The 18,952-nt window shown below is 40.4% G+C and overlaps 1 protein-coding gene across 3 annotated transcripts in view; it reads left to right on the forward strand.

The window, feature by feature from the left end:
• The first annotated feature begins 379 nt into the window (after positions 1-379).
• Positions 380-18,952, forward strand: part of RUNX1 (RUNX family transcription factor 1) — a 176,051-nt gene continuing 157,478 nt past the window's right edge. For 2 of the 3 annotated variants that reach the window (XM_083735093.1, XM_083735095.1), the window contains exon 1: positions 638-878. In XM_083735093.1, the coding sequence (XP_083591219.1) occupies positions 695-878 (184 nt within the window). In that variant the 5' untranslated portion in view covers positions 638-694. Of the gene's footprint in view, positions 559-637; positions 879-18,952 lie in introns of those variants that run through there. The other variant, XM_083735094.1, reaches the window with a different exon arrangement.

Genomic DNA, 18,952 nt, shown 5'->3' on the forward strand with positions numbered 1-18,952 from the left:
CACCTGCTGAACTTTTTGAAAAGTGATTCCAATGTTAGACGATGCCATATACATCCTCTTTCAGCAGCAGACTAATGCCAGGGTTTGAATTACTATTGAATAAGCAGCAATGAAATATCTATGAAAATAATCAGTAGTTCCAGCAACCACAAGCAAAAACAAGGCAGAGTTGTCCTTAATCAGCAAAGCCCATTTGTAGAACAAGGACTGTGAGTCAGGCTCAGCCTCTTTCTGTTTCTCTGTCTCTCTGCATACTGTTTCTTTGCTGAATCTAGGGGAAGGCAGGTGGTGTGGGAAGAGCATTGCTCAAAATGCTTTTTTTTTTAAGTTGACATCACTGAAATCATGTGATTGTCAAGAGCCAATTGAAAGAGGCTGTGGAAAGAGGAACGGTTAAATTTGTAATATTGGTTGTGTGAAACACTTCTTTGGGCCTCATAAACAACCACAGAACCACAAGTTGGGTACAGAGGCAGTCACACAAGAGCGGGTCCGGGATATTGGTCAGCAGGCAGGGCGAATCATTTTGACTGCAAACCACAAGAGTTTCATAGAGTGGTAAGCATCATGAAACCACAAGTGATCCGCTATTTCTCTGTCTCTCTCTCCCTCTCTCTTTTACAAAACAGTTCAGTGGTTGTGTGAGAGAAAAAGACTCTTATGACTGAATTTATTTTACTTTGCAGATACAGACATGCAAAGTGCAATGGCGGAGGAGTTTGTTATAATGACCACTCTTGATTTTTTTACTTCCCAAGGTAAAAGAAATAACATATCGCCCCCTTTTAAAAAAGAAAATAAGTTTTTAAAAGAGGAAACCATGACTTCAAACAGCTTCTTTGAGTCATTTCCTTCTTACCAGCAGTGCTTCGTGCGAGGTAAGTGCCACTCAATCTTTTAAATATACTTTTTGACTCATCCATGTTCAGGAAAATGCATGTTTGCACTTTTCAAGAAGCTCTTAGGAGCACATGTTTTTCCATGATTATTTTCTCTGATTCTAATAAAATCTGAAATGTAAATGCATTACCAGCTTGATTCTGTTGAGAAATTGTACTGAGCACTCATTTCAGTTGTTCAAGTCACCAGTACATAATCAACAGTGCTCTGTTTTGTGAATGTGACTGTTACAAATCATACAAATTGCATGCAACAAGCTGAAGCACAAACCACCAAAGGAGAGTTTAGCTGTGCTGGTGGAGTCAGTGCTTTGGAACAGCACTTATTTAAATAGCCAATAGCACACTGTATGCATCACAGACTAATATGAATAAGGAACAAAGTTGAGCTGTTGCTCCATTTATGTACCAGTCCAAATAATGGAAGAAGCCTAGGGCTACAATTCGCATATGCATTTTTATCTAGGAATAAACCCCCTTAAAATTAGTGGGGCTTACATCTGAATGAGCATGAATAATATCAGGTTGTTGGAATCACTCATTTAAGACATTTTAAAAATAGAAAAGGAACTTAACTTCCCACTGTGTTAAAAGTCACTGCACAGTGAGTAGAATGAAGCAAATTTGATGCATTTCTTGTTTATTGCATGGAAAGCTATGTTGCTTTCTGTATTTAGATATCATTTGTTGCAGATGCTTTCAGAACCATCCAGAGGTGCGGAATAATAAAGCAACCTGTGGAACAATGTCCTATACAAATACTGACTGAAGTTTTCTGCTAGCTCTACTATCCTCAAAACAGATGTTTTGATTGTGATAAATCCTTATTAGTAAGCAAGTTAACTTGTGAAAGAAATAGGCTGTCAGGAAGTTTCCTCAGTAGCATTCCGAGATAAGAGTGATACAATATGATAAGAATGAAATAGTCTTATTCTAGCAGTACTCCTGACAAAAAATGCCTGTTATAATAAATGCAATTTTATAAATTGAATTCTTAGCTATTTCATGCTGGTGGTGGTTGGCATGGTTGTTTATGGGTGTGTGTTTGTGTGTGTGAGAGAGAGAGTGCACACAAGCGTTGCAAACTCCTTGGCCGCCTCAGGATTGTCAAAATGAGTCACCAGTTATTTGTATTAGTAAGCATGCAAAGGAATGCGGAAGGGTTGCAAGCTGCTTTGTCACAACAAGCCACTTTGCAGCATTGCTCCCTTATGGATTAGAAATGGGGTGAACATAGGGGAGAAGAATGCTATAAAAGCTTTTCTTTGACTCTGTGACTACAAAGGTTTTAAGCAACATTTTACTGGCAGGCGAGGATAGTGTAGCTCAACCAGATCATTATGAGCTGGGTGAGTCACACACCTTTTCTTTTTCTGAAACATCTTTTAGTAGCAAGGCTGGGGACTGAGAAACTGCTTCCCCGACTCATTTCCTTTGGGTTGCTAACAAGCAAAGGAAGCAATATTCGTAGAATAACAAGGGGTCTTCCTGAGTGTAGTTGGCTTCATTTATTTTATTTTATTTTTTGCCCATCCAAATGTTTATTTGCTCTTTTATCTACAGGACAGGAAGGCTTTATTGAGGAAATTTTATTCATTTGGAATGTAATAAAGACTGAACCCTGTAGTGCTCTACTTGACATAGTAGTGTATAGTCAGCCTGTTCTTGAACTCTGACAGGAAAAGAGCCATAAATGAGTAGATAAAGTTTAAACAAATTTGAAACTGCATGTATTAGGGCCTTCATTCTCCATTAGCATAAGCAGGCATAACAGTTCTTCTACAAAATTAAGTATAATCATTTTATTATATACCAGACCAATCCTGTGTTCCAACGTAGAGAATGCATACTAAAAATAGATTCCAAGTGCAAAATTGGCTGGAAATCTGCCTTGAGTGAGAACCAGTGCTATTTTTCTAGAAAAAGAGATGTCAGAACTCAACCATGAACACCTCCCTTGTTCTCTTGGTGCCCACCTCAGAGGTGACAGAATTGAGTGAGAACCATTAAAATTGTGAGGAGCTCAAACATTTTCCCTCCTCAGTTGATCTTGGTCCTACTGGGGTACAGTTCCCATAAAAGCGGGAAATATTCTGTGCCCCATACTTTCATTAGTTCACATTTTTACATCTTGCAGCATCATTTGTGATCTTCTCATCTATCTGCTGTACTGTCTGATAAGCACATGTATTGGCATGTGCTTTGCTTAGTAAATTTCCTGTATGCTTTCTGTTTTTACCTTCCCCTCTGAACATAAGTACAAGTGATTCCCTAACAGCTGCAGAATTAGCCTTCATTCTCAGCAGTAGTTTAGACTGAGTGGTAGCCAAGATGGTTGCTAAACGATCTTTGGAATTAGCAGCATAGAATGCACATCAACCACAAGTGATTTCTGATCTTACAAATAGATATGAGAGGAAAGCCCATTGGCTGCCGATGGCACAGAGACAGCAAAAAGCATCGCAGGGATCATGCTGGGCTAGAATTTCATCCATGATACCCTAGTTTTTTTGCTTACATGGTTTTTTATGTGAGATTATTAAAATGAAAGTCTGAAGCATCAAATCCACCCCACCATCTTATGATGATGCCCCCACATTCTGAGTCTGTGGACTAGGCCTTAGTTCCAGAACTGGACCTGTTTTGAGCAATTAAATCAGACATTTTCTTTTCTTTTGCCTATATTTTAGGATGAGAGCTTAATTGCAATAGATAGCTTCAGTAAGTAGTGAATGTATTCATTATTTTCACTGATTAATAGAAATAAATGGGGTTTAAATATGAGAGACTTCAAGTCTTGTCCAAAAGTGGTATGTGTGTATGTCTGCTTCCTCCTTTTACTGAGTTTCAGACAATTTCAAAAGACCTGACTTGACAAATACCTAGGCTTTGATGCAAGAAAAATAATCATTCCCTCAGTCAAATTGTTCTCACCGCCATTTCTCAGTAGTGTTTATACACACTAGTCATTAGAAATGTCCAAAATAGTATGGTTATTTTTCCCGCCAAAATTTATTACACTTTCTCTCTCTCTCAACTAAAATTATGGCCTCAAGGGTGGAAAAAACAAGTTGTTTTCTGCCATAGATTTCACTTTATCAGCCCAGGCAGTCCTCTAGGACGGAAATCCATCATTCTTTTTCAGTGCGATACTCTGTGAAAATTTGGACAAAAAGAGAGGAGTGGGGAAGCAAACACTGGTCCCACCCTCTGTGAAAACTGACAGGATCACAAAGCTTGTCATATTAATTGAATGTGGTACACCACAAAGGATATGACCCTTTTTCTATCACACCACACCAGGTCCTCCATTACACTGCTAGGTAAAGAAACAAAAAATCTATTTAATATTTCTTTTTGGGAGACCTAGGCTTCTCCAAAAATCACACATTCATTTGTGTACTAAGAAAATTGTGAATTATTCCACTTTCTAAATGCTTTTCACTAACAAGTGTATGGCAATGGGATTAAAAAAACTACAACCTTTAATACCCCAAAGAAGGAAAAAACACTACTGTAATAATCTAAAGGTGAGGAAAACCACCATGCTGCTTTTAATGGTTTTATATTGCTGTGTACCTGATATTTTGTAACAGAGTGGTACATACTTTTATAAATTAATGAATGAATAAATAAATAAAAATTAGCTATCCTGTGTCAAATATGAATTTATTGCCACAAACTTCCTGAACTCTTGGAGACAGCAAACAGAGCAAACCTATGCCTGTCTAGTCAAAAGTAAGTCCCACTGAGTTCAATTGGGCTTCATCCCTGGTGCATTGGCATAGAATTGTAGCCTTAATGTTTGAGCACCGCTTTCTCCTTCTGAATGCCACAGCTGTTAGGGTCATGTCAAGAGATACAAACGGGGAATCAAATGCTTTTAAAATCCCATTGCTTATGTGTCTTCTGTCAGTAGGATTGTAAAATGATTAGTGTTGGTTGAATTGTGCCCATGTTTTCTATGACCAGGTGTAAAGAGGAGTTAGATTCTAGGGTATGGTCTTTAGGACTTCAGTACTGCTACTTTGATGTATCTAAGCAGAGTCATATCTGCCTTAAAATGAGAAGGTTGCTCAAGAACTCTATGTAGGCTGCTTTGAGAAAGCTGGAATATCGATATAATAAACATAAATAAACAACAGCAACAATAAATAAGATGATGATGATCAATATAATAAAGCGTAGTGTGGGTAAGCAAGTAACAGGCAGCATTTGGTATGAGAAGAAGCAAGACTCAAAAATGTCCTCTCCAGGACTACAGCAGTGTTATCCACTGACTTGGATAAAGGAGCACAAATTTGTGGTTCAGTTCCTGACAAAGGTTAGGTATGAGGTGTTGAATTCAGAGGCCAGGGACTGGTCTGGATCAAGAAATGGATCTACTCTAAACATTCCATCAGGGAAGCACCCAAAAACTTAAAGAATACCACTGAACTTCATTATAGGTATCTGCTATACGTCTGACAGAGTCGGTGAGAAAAGGCAGGGATAGGAAGTGGACTGCTGCAATTTCCTCCTGAAAGAATTGCTTGTATCACCAGCAATTCACATTGTGCAACATTTGCCGTCTAATTAATAACCTGTGGATTAAAATACATGAACAATATGGCCAGAGGTACTTGTAGGCTTCTTGATTATTTCGAGGACCATGCAAGTCTGCCTTACTCCCAGCTACCTCCAGCTACTATTTGAAATGAAAAAATGGCTATATATATATTTTATTTTATTTTTGACAGAAGTAGAAAAAAAATTGCAGGCATCATTGCACTTCCAGAATGAATAAAGCCTGACATCAAAGGTATATTGGTCTACCGGCTTTTTACCAGCAACTTAAAAATGTGGGGGTTTTTTTAAAAGGAAATTTCTATAAAATTTTAAGCTGCCGTGGGTTTTTTTCCTTTTCTTTTCAAGTAAAATCATTCCCCCTGTTTACTATCAGTCACAGCATACCTCTGTCTCCCTCTGCCACCACCACTCTGGCAACTCTCTTTTCTCCCATCACTAGATTATGGTATTGTAAATTTAGAGACATTACTCTCACCAACCCCTGAGTAGGTTTGAAAGGAGCTGTTTATTTCAGTTCTCTCTCTCTCTCTCTCTCTCTCTCTCTCTCTCTCTCTCTCTCTCAATCCTTAAATCTGGTTCTCCACATTTCTGTAGCAACTTGCAAATTTTCCTTTTAAAAATCCTCATGAAAATGCTTTAGCGTTTAACTGCAAATCTCTCTTAATAAACACATTACAGTGGTACCTTGGGTTACAGACGCTTCAGGTTACAGACACTTCAGGTTACAGACTCCACTAACCCAGAAATAAGACCTCAGGTTAAGAACTTTGCTTCAGGATGAGAACAGAAATTGGGTGGCAGCGGCATGGTGGCAGCGGGAGGTCCCATTGGCTAAAGTGGTGCTTCAGGTTAAGAACAGTTTCTGGTTAAGAACAGACCTCTGGAACAAATTAAGTCCTTAACCAAAGGTACCACTGTATTATAAGGATGGAGAAGAGGTCAGGGACTTGAAACATGCTTCAAGGGGGGAAACTGGGTTCAAAGGACACACTGAATGACAAGAATAGAATTATCATAGATTTAAAAAAATAATTTAAGATATTATTTGATATTTCATCTGAAAACATACAATCCTGTAGTAACAAATGATAATTCTTAACATGTGGGATATAATGAGGCTTTTTTTTGTTATGCACACCTAACCCATTTGTATAGATTAATTCCTACAAATGTGACTCACTCAATAACTTCTCCAAGTATGCAGAATCCAACCCACTCATAGGAACATTTGTCTCTAGAGTATTTAGTCAGCATTGGTGTTACATGTCCCCCAAAATCCCTAAGGGCACATTATTGAAAAGCCTTCAAAATATCCTTACGGATGGCAGCTGATTAAATTAATGTATTATTATCCACAGTGCATATCCTAAGCATCTTAATTTAAGCAAGTACAGGCAGACTCTTGATGACCTGGAAGCATAAGGCTAAAATAACAATATTGACAGGTGTCTGTCTAGACTCTCCTTTAATGTGGAGCTACTGTTCAGCTCTTCCTACATTAGAAACTTTCTTTGAGTATGCAGCTTAAAATGTTTTAGAAGTACTATGGCATAAAGATGGTATATAAATGCAGGAGGTAAATTCTGTTGAAACTGAATGAAATTATCTCTTGCCCTCTTGTTGTTCTCTGGCCCTATGCTGCAACACCCACACTGCCAACGCTACCCAAATAATCTTTTGTTTTTTAATGTTGCTGGAATGGTATGTGAGCAGCTGCAACACTCAAACTCCCACACAGCATCTGGATATCTAAAACACATTCATGCATTATCTCAGCCCCATCCCATGATGTGCAGAAAAACTGTCATCCTTACTTAAAGAGTATTGGAATGAATCATAGAAACTCAGTGACCCATCCAAGGTCACATGGGAAGTTTGTTATGGAACAGGGTGGGGAAAAACATTTCTGGCCAGCAGGCTGGATCTTTTATCTCCCCAGCCCTTGACAGGCCAAATTTGATAGGTGGGTGGGGACTCCAACAAGTCAGTCACTTGACACCACTGTGATTATCAGGAGATGTTTTGCTTTAATGCCCTAATTGTCAGGACTTCAGAGCTCAGTGTGGCCTATTGGAAAGCCTTTTGGAAAACCCACTTAAAACTTCTGATTGTTCATTTGAAACCCTCACCATACCCACCCCTGACATCAAGTATGACATCAGCTGTCAGGCAGGTGAGCACAGTTTTCACCCAAATGAGGTGAATCCACAGGCTGGATCAAACATAGCTGCAGGTTCCCCACCACCGTTGTGGAGCAAGGGCTGAATCACAGCCCTTAGGACAACCTAGCCTAAGTCAATGGACCATTGTTGTTTGTCCTATATCTTTTTCACTAGGTTCTAAACTAGCAATAATCTAACAGATAACTTTGTGACAAGGCACGTTTATCCCTGTTTTATGGTGCTAAGCATCCAAATGAAAGAAAGGGTTACTCAGAAAAACACTAAATGATCTTGTGGAAAGGAAATTGAACTGGCGAAACTAATAAAAGGCTTGGCATGGTTGGTGTGCGGGGGGAGGGGGGAGAGAAGGCTTGCACAATGTCTGGTTTTTACACAGGCTTCTCACTGTTAGAGATGCTCCCTTTTTCATTGTGAAGGCTCTGAAAGAGACATTACAGGAATTACTGGAAAGAAAGGAGTAAAATATCAAAAAGAAAACAATGTGCTAGTTTGGTAAAACTAAGTATTCCAGACAAGGCCCGGAAACTAGATCAGTGTCTGAACATTGAAATGGTGGCACATTTTCTTCCGGTGCTCAACGACGATTGTTAATTCATAATTATTTGCTCTGTGTCCTGCCACTATCAATGGAAGAAAACCGCCTCTGGGTTTGGTGTTATGCCTAAAGAGAAGGGGCTGCAGCTCAATGGTACAACGTGGCTTCTGCATGCATAACATTCCCTTGTCTCTGGTTAAAGGAACTCCAGCTGGGAGACTCTAGAGGTTTGAGGGGGAAAACCTCAGGCACATCCAGGCCTCTTTCTCTCTAGGCTTTGGGATTCTCCCCAGGCCCTGCCATTCACCAGCCATACTCCACACTGCCCTTGAGTGCTTTTGCCTTGCTGGAATGTGACCATTTTACTCACTTACTGTAATTGCTGGGGGAAGAGGATTCTGATTCACCATGGAACTATAGTTTACAAAACCAGCCCAGGAGTCTTTGTAATGCTAATGTTTGGGCAGGGATATATTGGCGGGATAGAAGAGAGAGTGGTTAAGTTTTCCTTCACCTGCTAATTGTCTCCTGGAAATTGCACATTTAAGCTCACTTCTCTCCAGTACAATTACAGACTCAAGATGAAATCTACAGTTAAACAAGGGAAAAATGGTATCCTGACTGCCGCTTCAGGTAAAGAACCATATAGGTCTGACCTGAGCCCCTTCAGACCTGTGTACTCCCTGCCACCCCCCCCCCAAAAGTGTCTCATCCTCTCGTCCCTGTTCATCTTGCTGGTCCTTGCTGTTTCATCAGTGCTGGCCATTCAGTGCCACTACACCTAAGTTACTGTTAGACGCAATGTATCCATCCTTGTACAGGGCATCTGTGTCAAATTTGGATGGTCATCTCATGGAAACCTCTGTCTTCCCTCAGTGTGGATTATATGAGAGCCTCCAAGACCTCTGTTACAGGGGCAGAGGAAGAGGGGTGCGGTGGGGGCGATATGCCACGGGTACCACTGAGGGGGGTGACTAAATGCTGGGCGGCACTCACTGTAGGGCCTGCAGCGCGCCCTAGCCACCCATCTCTCTTGGGAGAGACGCGGTGGCTCGGGCACCCGCAGGTTCCACACTGCCCCAAATGGTCCAGCCACTGCCTCCCCCTCAGCTGTAGGGTGACTGAGTAGGAGGAGGCAGGCAGACTCCTTGGAGGCCCCACAGAGCGTCCTGCTCCAGCTTGCCCCACCCCGCAGGTGGCTGGCCCCACCTCCATGGGCAGCTGACCCCGCCCCTGGGCGCAGGGCATGCGTGCCGCCCCAGGCACCCAATCGGCTTGGTCCGCCGCTACTCAGTTACCAGCATTCCTGCCCCTGATGTGATAAGGGTTTAAAGTTGGAACTGAAGCTAAAAAACTAAAATACCAATATGTTTCCAACTAAATTTCTTTATTGCTGTGTAGAGCCTGGTGTAACTGACTAGATCATTGTTATTACAAAGCAGCAGTGTGTATTTCATGCAGACATGAGAGCTAACAATAATACCTTCATATTAGATGATATGTGGGAAGGCAGAAAACACCTGCAGTTGTGAGAGGCTGACAAGTTGTCTTTTGTTAGTTTGACAGTGGTTGCCACTTTAGCATGAAAGTGAAGCTGTGTGAAACTTGGCAGTATTGTTTCACAGAGATCTGCAAGAGCCCTTGGGTTTTTGAGAAAGAGATACTTGGTCACGGTCACACACACACATTTACAAATTCTGTGGGTCCTTAATTACAGAGTAAATTTCATTTGTCTATCCTAGTTTTTCTCCAAATTCAAAACATTTTTCCTGGTTTCCATATATATATATCATAAGCCGGCTTAAGATCAGTATCCTTAGCAAACAGTTTCAGCATTTCAGCAACCTTTCTGATAAAGAGCAAGCACCTTATCTTTTTAGTTCTTTGATGATGGCAGAATGTAAAAACATGTAGCTGCCTGAACTTTTAATTTGCTTCTTTATGGTCCTTAAAGGAGAGAGGCGCCCACCTGCTACAGCAGCTTTAAAGCTTCAAGCACATTACCACAAGGTGCCACAGATGCAAATCTTATCCCAACGACAAATGTATTGCACACTTTAAAATGTGGTCACCGTCCCGTTTTCCTTGATCACAGTTTAGATCAATTTTATGGTTCACATCTGTGGCATGCAAAGGATGCATGCCATTGTGTGATATTCCATCAATGTACTTAAAAAATCAGCATGCAGGCTAATTCTCAAGACTTAGCCAGCGAAAGCTGTGTAGAAGTGAATTTTCTATAATTAACTGTGAAGTTGGGACTGGAAGGGAAGCTTTGTTCTAAAGCAGCAATAATAGTTGGGGGAAAGGTGCAAAGCTGCTGGGTGTTTTAGAATGGGTTGTAGAAGTCTCTTTTCCAACAGCATTCCCTTTAATAATGAGCTCAGGGAGTGAGTGACAACAGGATTGGAGCTACTGTGAAAGGGCAGTGTCACTATGGTTTGTTCATTCCTAAATACCTATGTCAGCATTTACCTTTAGGAACCAGTGGTTAAGATTTTGAACAATGAGGAAGGAAGTCCCTGGTTCAAATATTAGTTCAACCACGAACTGACTAGGTGGCCTCTGACAAGTCACTAGTTTCACTTAACAATAATGGCTTACCTTGCAGGACTCTTGTAGTGCTTACAAAGACAATTTATGTGTCTTTAGAAACATGTCTATTCACATTTAGAACACCAGATCAATTTTTGGTCATGCATTTCTGTTCTCTTCAACCACAGCACAGCCAGTAATGACTTGCTTCTTTATACATCTTTATAGATAGATGGCATAACAGATGTTTAACAGACTGAAACATTCCAACATGTCTTATTGGTTCATAATATTTTGAAAACAATAATATGAGGTGTCAGTGATCCTGCTTTAGAGATATCTAGAAGTGCTCAAGTGTTGTTATTTCGTTACATCGTATTACATAGGCCTTCCATTCTGTAATACAGTTGGTTAGTTGGTTTGTTTTAGTGGAAAAGCAGCTTTAAAAAAAATAAAAAAGTTTAATGTAATACTTTCCAAATTTGACTGTTGTCAATAATACCGTATTTGAAGTTTTGTTCTGTTTTTCATGTTCTGTTGAAAGCCGCCCAGAGTGGCTGGGGAAACCCAGCCAGATGGGCAGGGTAGAAATGATAAATTTATTATTATCAGTCCATGTGGTCTCTGAAATTTCACCTTAAGGGAGGGTTCGTTGGATTCATTTCGTTGAATTGGTTTATTTCATTGATTTCAGGGGCATTTCTGTCTGAAGACTAGTTTATAACCAAGAGGAACAAATTGGTTTATGGGTTTCACTTTACACCTGTATGAAGTAAAAGAAGGAAAATAAAAACTACACCAGCTAATTGCATTTGCTATAAAAACCTGTCCCCCCCTTTTTTCTGATGAACTGCCTCAGATCAGGTTTTCTCCCACTCCCCCCCCCCTTTGCAAGATCTATTAAATTAAAGTTCCCTTGTATAAACTGGTGATTATGTTTCAGGCCGCCTGCTGACTGGAAGCCTCCTTTGGATGCTCCTGTTATATTTGCCTCCTTCCCCCCTTTCACTCCCTGCCTCTCCCTGTTTCCGTCACTCTCCCATAACAGTTCCTTTCTTTCTGTAGGGCCCTCAACCTGCACAAAGCTGCCTCTGAGACCATGTTCACAGAGCTTTTGTGTGCTGTTGTGCTGGGGACGAGACCACAGCAGTTTGAGATCAAAAGCGTTAGTTAAACAGAAGCGGTTGGAGGTTTGTTGTGTGTGTTTCCTCCCCCTCCCCTGACTGCTTCATCTCGACTTTCAGCTTTCAAAAAAGCCCTCTCCTGCCAGCAGAATTAGCAAATGCAGCAGACCTTTGCTGCAGACTGCTGTTATGGATCAGGTGTGACAACCCCCTTCTGTGTCAGGCAGGATTAGCAAGCGTTGTACAAGTCACGGTACACAAATTTAGACACTGGAGGGCCGTCAGTTTCTGGGGTTTTCCTCTTGATGTCGTGCAAAGAAGTGTTAATCTCATCTGCTGCCTTCAGTGTTTGTTATGACGCACAGAGATCCTTGATGTGGTGTTTCTGGAAGTTTACTATGGCAAGATGGCTTGGTTTGGGCGTGCACATTTTTTAAGGTTATTTCTTTGCTGGTACTTGCATTTAGACTTATAAATGCAAGTAAACCATCGGTTTTTCTTCTACTTTCTCTTCTCTCAATACCGCACTTCGAATGCTAGGACTCGGCAGACTAGATGGGATTTGGGAGCAGGCTTTTGATCCAAGGGGAGGAAAGAGCTTGTTGTCTCTGATCATGGCTGGCAGCTGCACACTGGTGTGGTACCATGAAACTTGGAGACCCAAGATTCAAATCCCTTCAGGACTCAAAACACAGCCTCATGTTAAAGCTGTGTGATCTGAAGCTTGTAATGTATGGATTATGATCTCAAACTTTTAGCATCTTAAAATAAGATAAGAAGCAAGCTCTCTTAAAATGAGATTATAAGGGCACATTTTGAAATGTATGAGATCTTGGCCATTGGATACAATGGTTGATGCTCTTAAGCTAGTTTGTTGCATTGCGTGCCCCTACCAGTACATTTATCTGATTGACTGTTACTTATTTGGCTTGCAAATAGATACTTGACCCTAAGCCTATTTTCAAGAATGTGAGATAGACTCAGCTTCTGGGAAGGTCCTCTGAACCAAACAATTGTGTGTATCTATAAGCATGGAAGATGGTGGACGGTCCTTCCTTAGAGGTTTTTAAGCAGAGCTTGGGTGGTCATTGAACATAACAAAAGATGGGCTGTACTTGTCTTTTGTGAGTCTTAAAATGTGAGCCTGATTTATATCTTTTTGTAATAACATTATTTTTCATAACTTTATAATAAATGGTTATTTTTTAGACTCACTGTTCATGCTTATTACTTGTCATTATCAATCCATGCAAAAATACAAATTGTAATTTTGTTTGTTTGTTCCTTTTTCTCGGAAAAGTGTATGGGTAGGTTGGGGAGTGAATCATAAGCACATCCTGCTAATTATGCCTTGAACGGTGTGATCTGGGCTAACAGTAATTAGAAAGTTGTTAATATGCTAGCTAGGTGACAAGAAAAAATAACAAAGAACAGTAACTCTGGATATGTCACCTCCTTAAACTCACTTGGACAGACAGTAACCCTGAGGCATGGGCAATTACTTCAAGGGGCAATTGCTGGCTCATTGTGTTTTCAGCCAGCTTATTAAAAATGTAAACAATAATGTTACTTTTGAAAAACTAAAGAGCTGGATCAGGAATAATTTAAATTTGTGAAGTAAGAGCTGAAGCTAAACGGTACAAGTGCTAATGTGCCGAATCATAATCCGAACCAGTACCAGGATCCCTGATGTACAATAACCACTGCCTCCTTCTGCATGTTGAGCCTGGATCCATTTTTGACGTTTGTTCACATAAAATGGAAAATTGTGGTAGGTAGTTATCTGGAAGGTAGATTCTGGAAGGTCATCACAGAAAGACACAGCTTCAAGGTGTATTAAGCCCTTACCCTTTACAGTGGATAACCTACTCTGGTGTTCTTGAAATCTAGACATAATTGTAGCATAATACTACTTATAATGTCATATTTTTATAAACTGCTTTCTGGTCATTGACCGTATTAAAGATATTTGAATTAGACATATAAAAGCCAGTTTCCAGGTTTTGTCATGTTCTGGTGTGACTAAGATACCAAAACCAGAATGGGGTTTAAGCAGAGGGAAGGGGCAGGGTTGCCCAGTTAGGTGCAGACTTGATTCTCATTGGCTGGGATTCCCAACCCATTGGATAGCCAAGCTTTACTGTAAGTGAATAATTGCCTTTCCATCTTATTGGGCAGGGGATAAAGTAGATAAAGTATTGCAACCTTGAGGGTGTTATTGCTGTGAGGACAAAAGCTGGCCTCCCATCCCTGGCCTGGCACAGCCAAGTTGTCACTGCCAGGGTCTTGCACAGGGACAGAACAAGACAGGGAGAAAGGCTGCACTATTTGTGTTTCAGTGCAGCACATGCAAAGGCCCACTCTTGACAACTTCTTGGGTGGAGAACCAGTAGCCCTCCAGCTACGCCTGCCATCATTTCTGCCCTTTGGCTGTGCAGGGAGCTGGAGGGCCTGTTATAATGACAGACAGTTTGCTCCCCTGGTACTTAATGCTTGTGATTGTCTGAGTTTTTAAAGAGTGTGACTGTTCTGTTCATCCATATTTTTAAATCTGAGGCTTTAGCATCTCTAAAAGACTGCTCAGGCAGCTTCCTTTTTTTAACAACCACCATATTTACTGGGTTTTTCTCATTGCATCTGTGCTGCATCTTCAGCTTAGGAGAAGTGTTTTTGCAATCGAGAGCGAGTAAATGGTTGCGTGTGAGGCTGAGCTGCCCTGCTTCTTTCTGTGAAGTTTTAGGGAAGGAGACACCTTAGATGCCGGCATCCTGTTCAATGAAAAACAACTGTCAGTTATAGCAGGCTCGTAAGAGTGAGAAAACCACAGCCTTCTGAGCCGAGCTGATAACAAGCCTCAGCAGCTTTTGCAGAAGTTCCGTCCCTACAAGGTACTGATGAAAATACGCTTAAGTGTCAGCGAGTCTTTCCTGTTTCAGGCTTTTTTAGCCCAGCTATTTCATGCTGCTAAGTTTGCAACACTTTTTCAGTTACGTGCTCATCTGTCATGTTCGTGGCCAGCATTTTGACTCAGCCACCAAATGTTGTTCAGGTGCCTTTTCAAATGAACTGCCTTTTCTCCCTCTGCAAGTAAATAAACTGAAGCACTTTTTCATAGGTGTTTTGTTTAATATTCAACAAGAAAAGTAATTTAAGCACATCTTGAAGTTCTCATCCTCTTCTTGATTTGGGATTCAGAAACCTGCCCGTTTTTTTGTTAGGAATATATGCAGTTGTCCATTTTCTGTGGTGGCCTTTAGCTCTTGCAGGGAGGGACCGTTAAGGAGTTGTGGGCTAAGGTGTGCTAAAATGCTTACATAAGGAAATCAGCATGTACTTTGAGCAGCTATTTTAGAAAGCATTGAAGGAGTTTTGCATTATTTGTTTTTCAGCTTTCAATACAGAATAATCAGCCAATTCATGCTTGTCTGCCTTCAGTGATAAAAAGTAAATTAGGTCTGCACCTTCACTCGACCTTCCTTTATTTTCACAATCCACAGTCTTTATTCCATGACAGTGGCATGGGTTTCTTCTTCCCATGTAACCTTCAGAAGCTAAAGCCATGAAGGCAGAGTAAACCACAAGCCCTTCCAGTCTACCCTCCTTCCTGGCAGGGAGATAAATAAAATATCTACAAATCAACCTACAAATGGCTTTCAAACATCAGTGTAGCAGTGCAGGAAAACACTTTAGAGAAGAGTCTTTCCATACCACTACAGAAATATTCTTCTAAGGATCATCATATGCCTCAAGGAGAAGAAGGTGATGACCTGGGATATAGGGCCTTTTATGTGGTGGCTCCCTGCCTTTGGAGTATATTTCCCAGGGAGGCCTGCCTATTGCCAACCATGTTACCTTTTCAGTGCCAAGTGAAAGACCACTTTATTTGCCAGGGCTTTAAAAATGTTTTTAGATTCTATTTCAATAAACGTTAAACCTTACTCAGCCCTGATTTTAATATGTGGGTTTACTGTTCTTGGGTTGTTTTATAATTGTCTAGCATATTGGTGACTGTATCATTGTTTCTATATTTTTTATGAGATGTTTTGGGATCCCTTTGGTGTGAAGTGTGGGATAAGTACGGATAAGATGAATGAAATCTAAGAAAGGATGAGCAAATCTATCAACTTCAGCTTTTCTCAGTTTACTAACAATTTTTCCTGACAGAATGCATTTTGGTACAATATTACATATACTTGCATACTCATTTCTGTGTGTCCTTTCCCCTAATACACATTTTTTGACAATGCAGCTGCATCACAAAATTGGGAGAAATTCAAAAATAGGGAAAGCTGCATTTCAATTCACATATTGATTTAGGAAGTGAAAATTAGGCATTAAAATGCAAACCAAACTAATTTCTCTCTAATTCTGCACAAATGACTTTACTTGGTATACCCACCCTCTATAGAAGAGTCAAACTATTAGGCTATTTCTCTTCAACATTCTAATTTATTTTAAGTAAACCTGGTTTGGCTTCTTCTAAAATATCCACACTGTGTGTGAAATAACCTTTTTTCAAATCGCCAAATGTTTTTGGATTGCTGTGGTGTTTTATTTCCAGCTTTGATTTTCATCTTGCAGTAGCTAAAGAAGTGCCTCATGTCTTTGCTGGCGAATTATGTACAAAGTGATGCTGCAGAAGAAAGGGCTTTTCTCTTGTGGGAAGGCAAAAGCCACGTACACCACTAATGCCACCACAATCATTCCCCCTTTTGCTGCTGATAGGGCAGAGTGGAGATGAACAGAGTGCTGTGTGTTAGGCCACAGATCTTGCTGGTTGACCTCATTTCTGTTTTCCTGACAATCCTGCAGCCTTTCAAGATATCAAATTTAATGCTGGCTTGTCTCCTATAATGTTTCTGTGCATCCATCAGAACACCAAGAGAACTATGGGACAGCAGAAGAAAAGCTGAGGCTAAAACAAAGTTACTCGGAAATGCCATGTACTTTGCAGATATAGATGAACTCATGTAAAACATCTTGTTTTTATATATTTATTTCTTCTTGGAATTCCTAGATTCATATTTTATTTTAATACAAGGTGAAGATTAGAACAAGCCCCCCCCCAAAAAAAAACACACCCGATGACAACTTGTGGCAGAGTTATTTATCTCTCTGATAGGTATTTTTTATATGCTTATTCTCTCTTATTCCAAATATTTTATCATAATGTTGCACACACAAATATTATCTATACTAGAAACCTTTTTTATTTTTTTAAAAAGCTTGTTAGAGAAAGTTTCCAATTCCCACTTTCAAATTGAAAAGGTTCCTTGGCAAGTAAGGTCAGTGTTTGGTTTGAAGCCAATGTTCAGAAGAGATGATTTACAGTAAGCCTTCTAGAAGCAACTTAGATAAGACACTTCAGGAAGTCTACTTTGTCCCATTCTCAATTTGGTTGCTGGGGAATGCTGTAGTTGGTGGATTTTATGAGTATTGTAAAGTACATGGCAAGTTTCTAGATTCTTCTAGACACAGAAGATTTCTGCTTTAAAAGATTGAGCTGGAAGGAATGCCTTCTGTGGGTTTATTCTTAGTACATGTAGGAAAACTGATAAACAAGATTAACAAGACTAGATTGAAAATGTTTCAGTAGATTGCAAAGTGCAGCGAGTTTATGTCACGAAAACAACTGGTGTATAAAGGGATGGGGAGAAATCGGATTCATTGCACATTTAAAGGAGAGCTTGACTTATTTGCAATATCCAAAACAAGATGTGAACCAAAGCACAGCCATCTTTGGATGTTTGCGCTTGTCTGAATTTTGCAATATAGTTCTCCAGCTGAGTAACGGGCACAAAAATGCACTGCATTGCAAAATCTGGACAAATGTGAAAAAATGCATGCAGAAATGTGTATATTAGGAGAAATTTGCAGTAAAACAGTGGATTTTCATGAGGACATGAGGTTGTGCAGGCCTGTGCTATGCTGTCTAAGTGTTGCAATGAGCTGATTTTGTACTTGTATTGCATTTCCTACAAGCTTAGGTTTGATGTCAACATCTCAAGGATCTCAGATCCTTCTGACATGTTGTTAATTGTCAACAGTGCTTAAATGCACAGGTTTTTCTATCAGACTTTTTTTTGGGGGGTGTTTTCCTCTGAATCCCCTGCTATATGCAGTAGGTTTCTGCCTTTTTTGTTATCTTTACAGCTAACTCCTTTTCTGTTAACGGTGTTATCTACTGCCATTTTTGTACAACCAACCTTGAGTGTATCTAGAACAGTAATGAAACACCTACATGTTCTCAATTTTTCTTCCAGTACAGTACTCGTAAAAAAAAATGCTCATAAAATTCAACCACACTTTTTGTTCCCACTTCCTTCGTTTGAAACCATTTGTGGTTCATTTTGCTTTTATTTCATTGAAGCAAAAAAGCAGAAACCCAGAATGGGGCAGAAAACATGAAAAAAAAAAACAAGCGAGCAAAAGGGAAATAATAGACAGAGAAGCCATGGTGTGCACATCTGATGGACATGAAACGATTTTTAACATGTCTAGATAACCAAACTCTACACTAAGGTTGTATCCAGGCTAACACACTCTTGTCTCAATTTCAGTTCATGTGGCTGCTAATCTTTCCCTAGAATTGTGAACTCTGTTTTTTCGGTTAATAAATAACAAGGTACCTGTTCATGTGTGTGTATACATCCCTGTAATCTTAAATCTTACCATTTTAAGGGTAGGTTCTGAAGAGGCCAGAACCCTATGCAGGTATTCGTTGCTGGTTCTAAATGAATGTGTATGGAGAGGAGAGCAATCATCAATGTGCTTGCTCCATTCCCTGTCTCTCTCCTCATGTTCAAGCACACTGGTGCCAACTATAGGGGACCCTGAGGGACCAGGCACCCACAATTTTTGTCTCCGAGTTGACGTCTGAGGCCCTGTGAAGCCTCTGACATGACTTCCAGTAGAAACCATAAGATGCATCAGAAGTCTCACGAGGCCTCGGGTGTGGCCTCCAAGGCCTGCCAGGTCTCTGGCACGATGTCCGACAGCAACCAAAAGTCATGTTGGTGGTATTACGAGGCCTCGGACATGATCTCCAAGGCCCTATGAGACCTGAGGCCTCAGAAGGGACGTTTGAGGCCCTGCCAGATCTCCAAC

This window comes from Podarcis gaigeae, assembly GCF_964106915.1.
Source record: "Podarcis gaigeae genome assembly, chromosome: 4".
Classification (NCBI taxonomy): Eukaryota; Metazoa; Chordata; class Lepidosauria; order Squamata; family Lacertidae; genus Podarcis; species Podarcis gaigeae.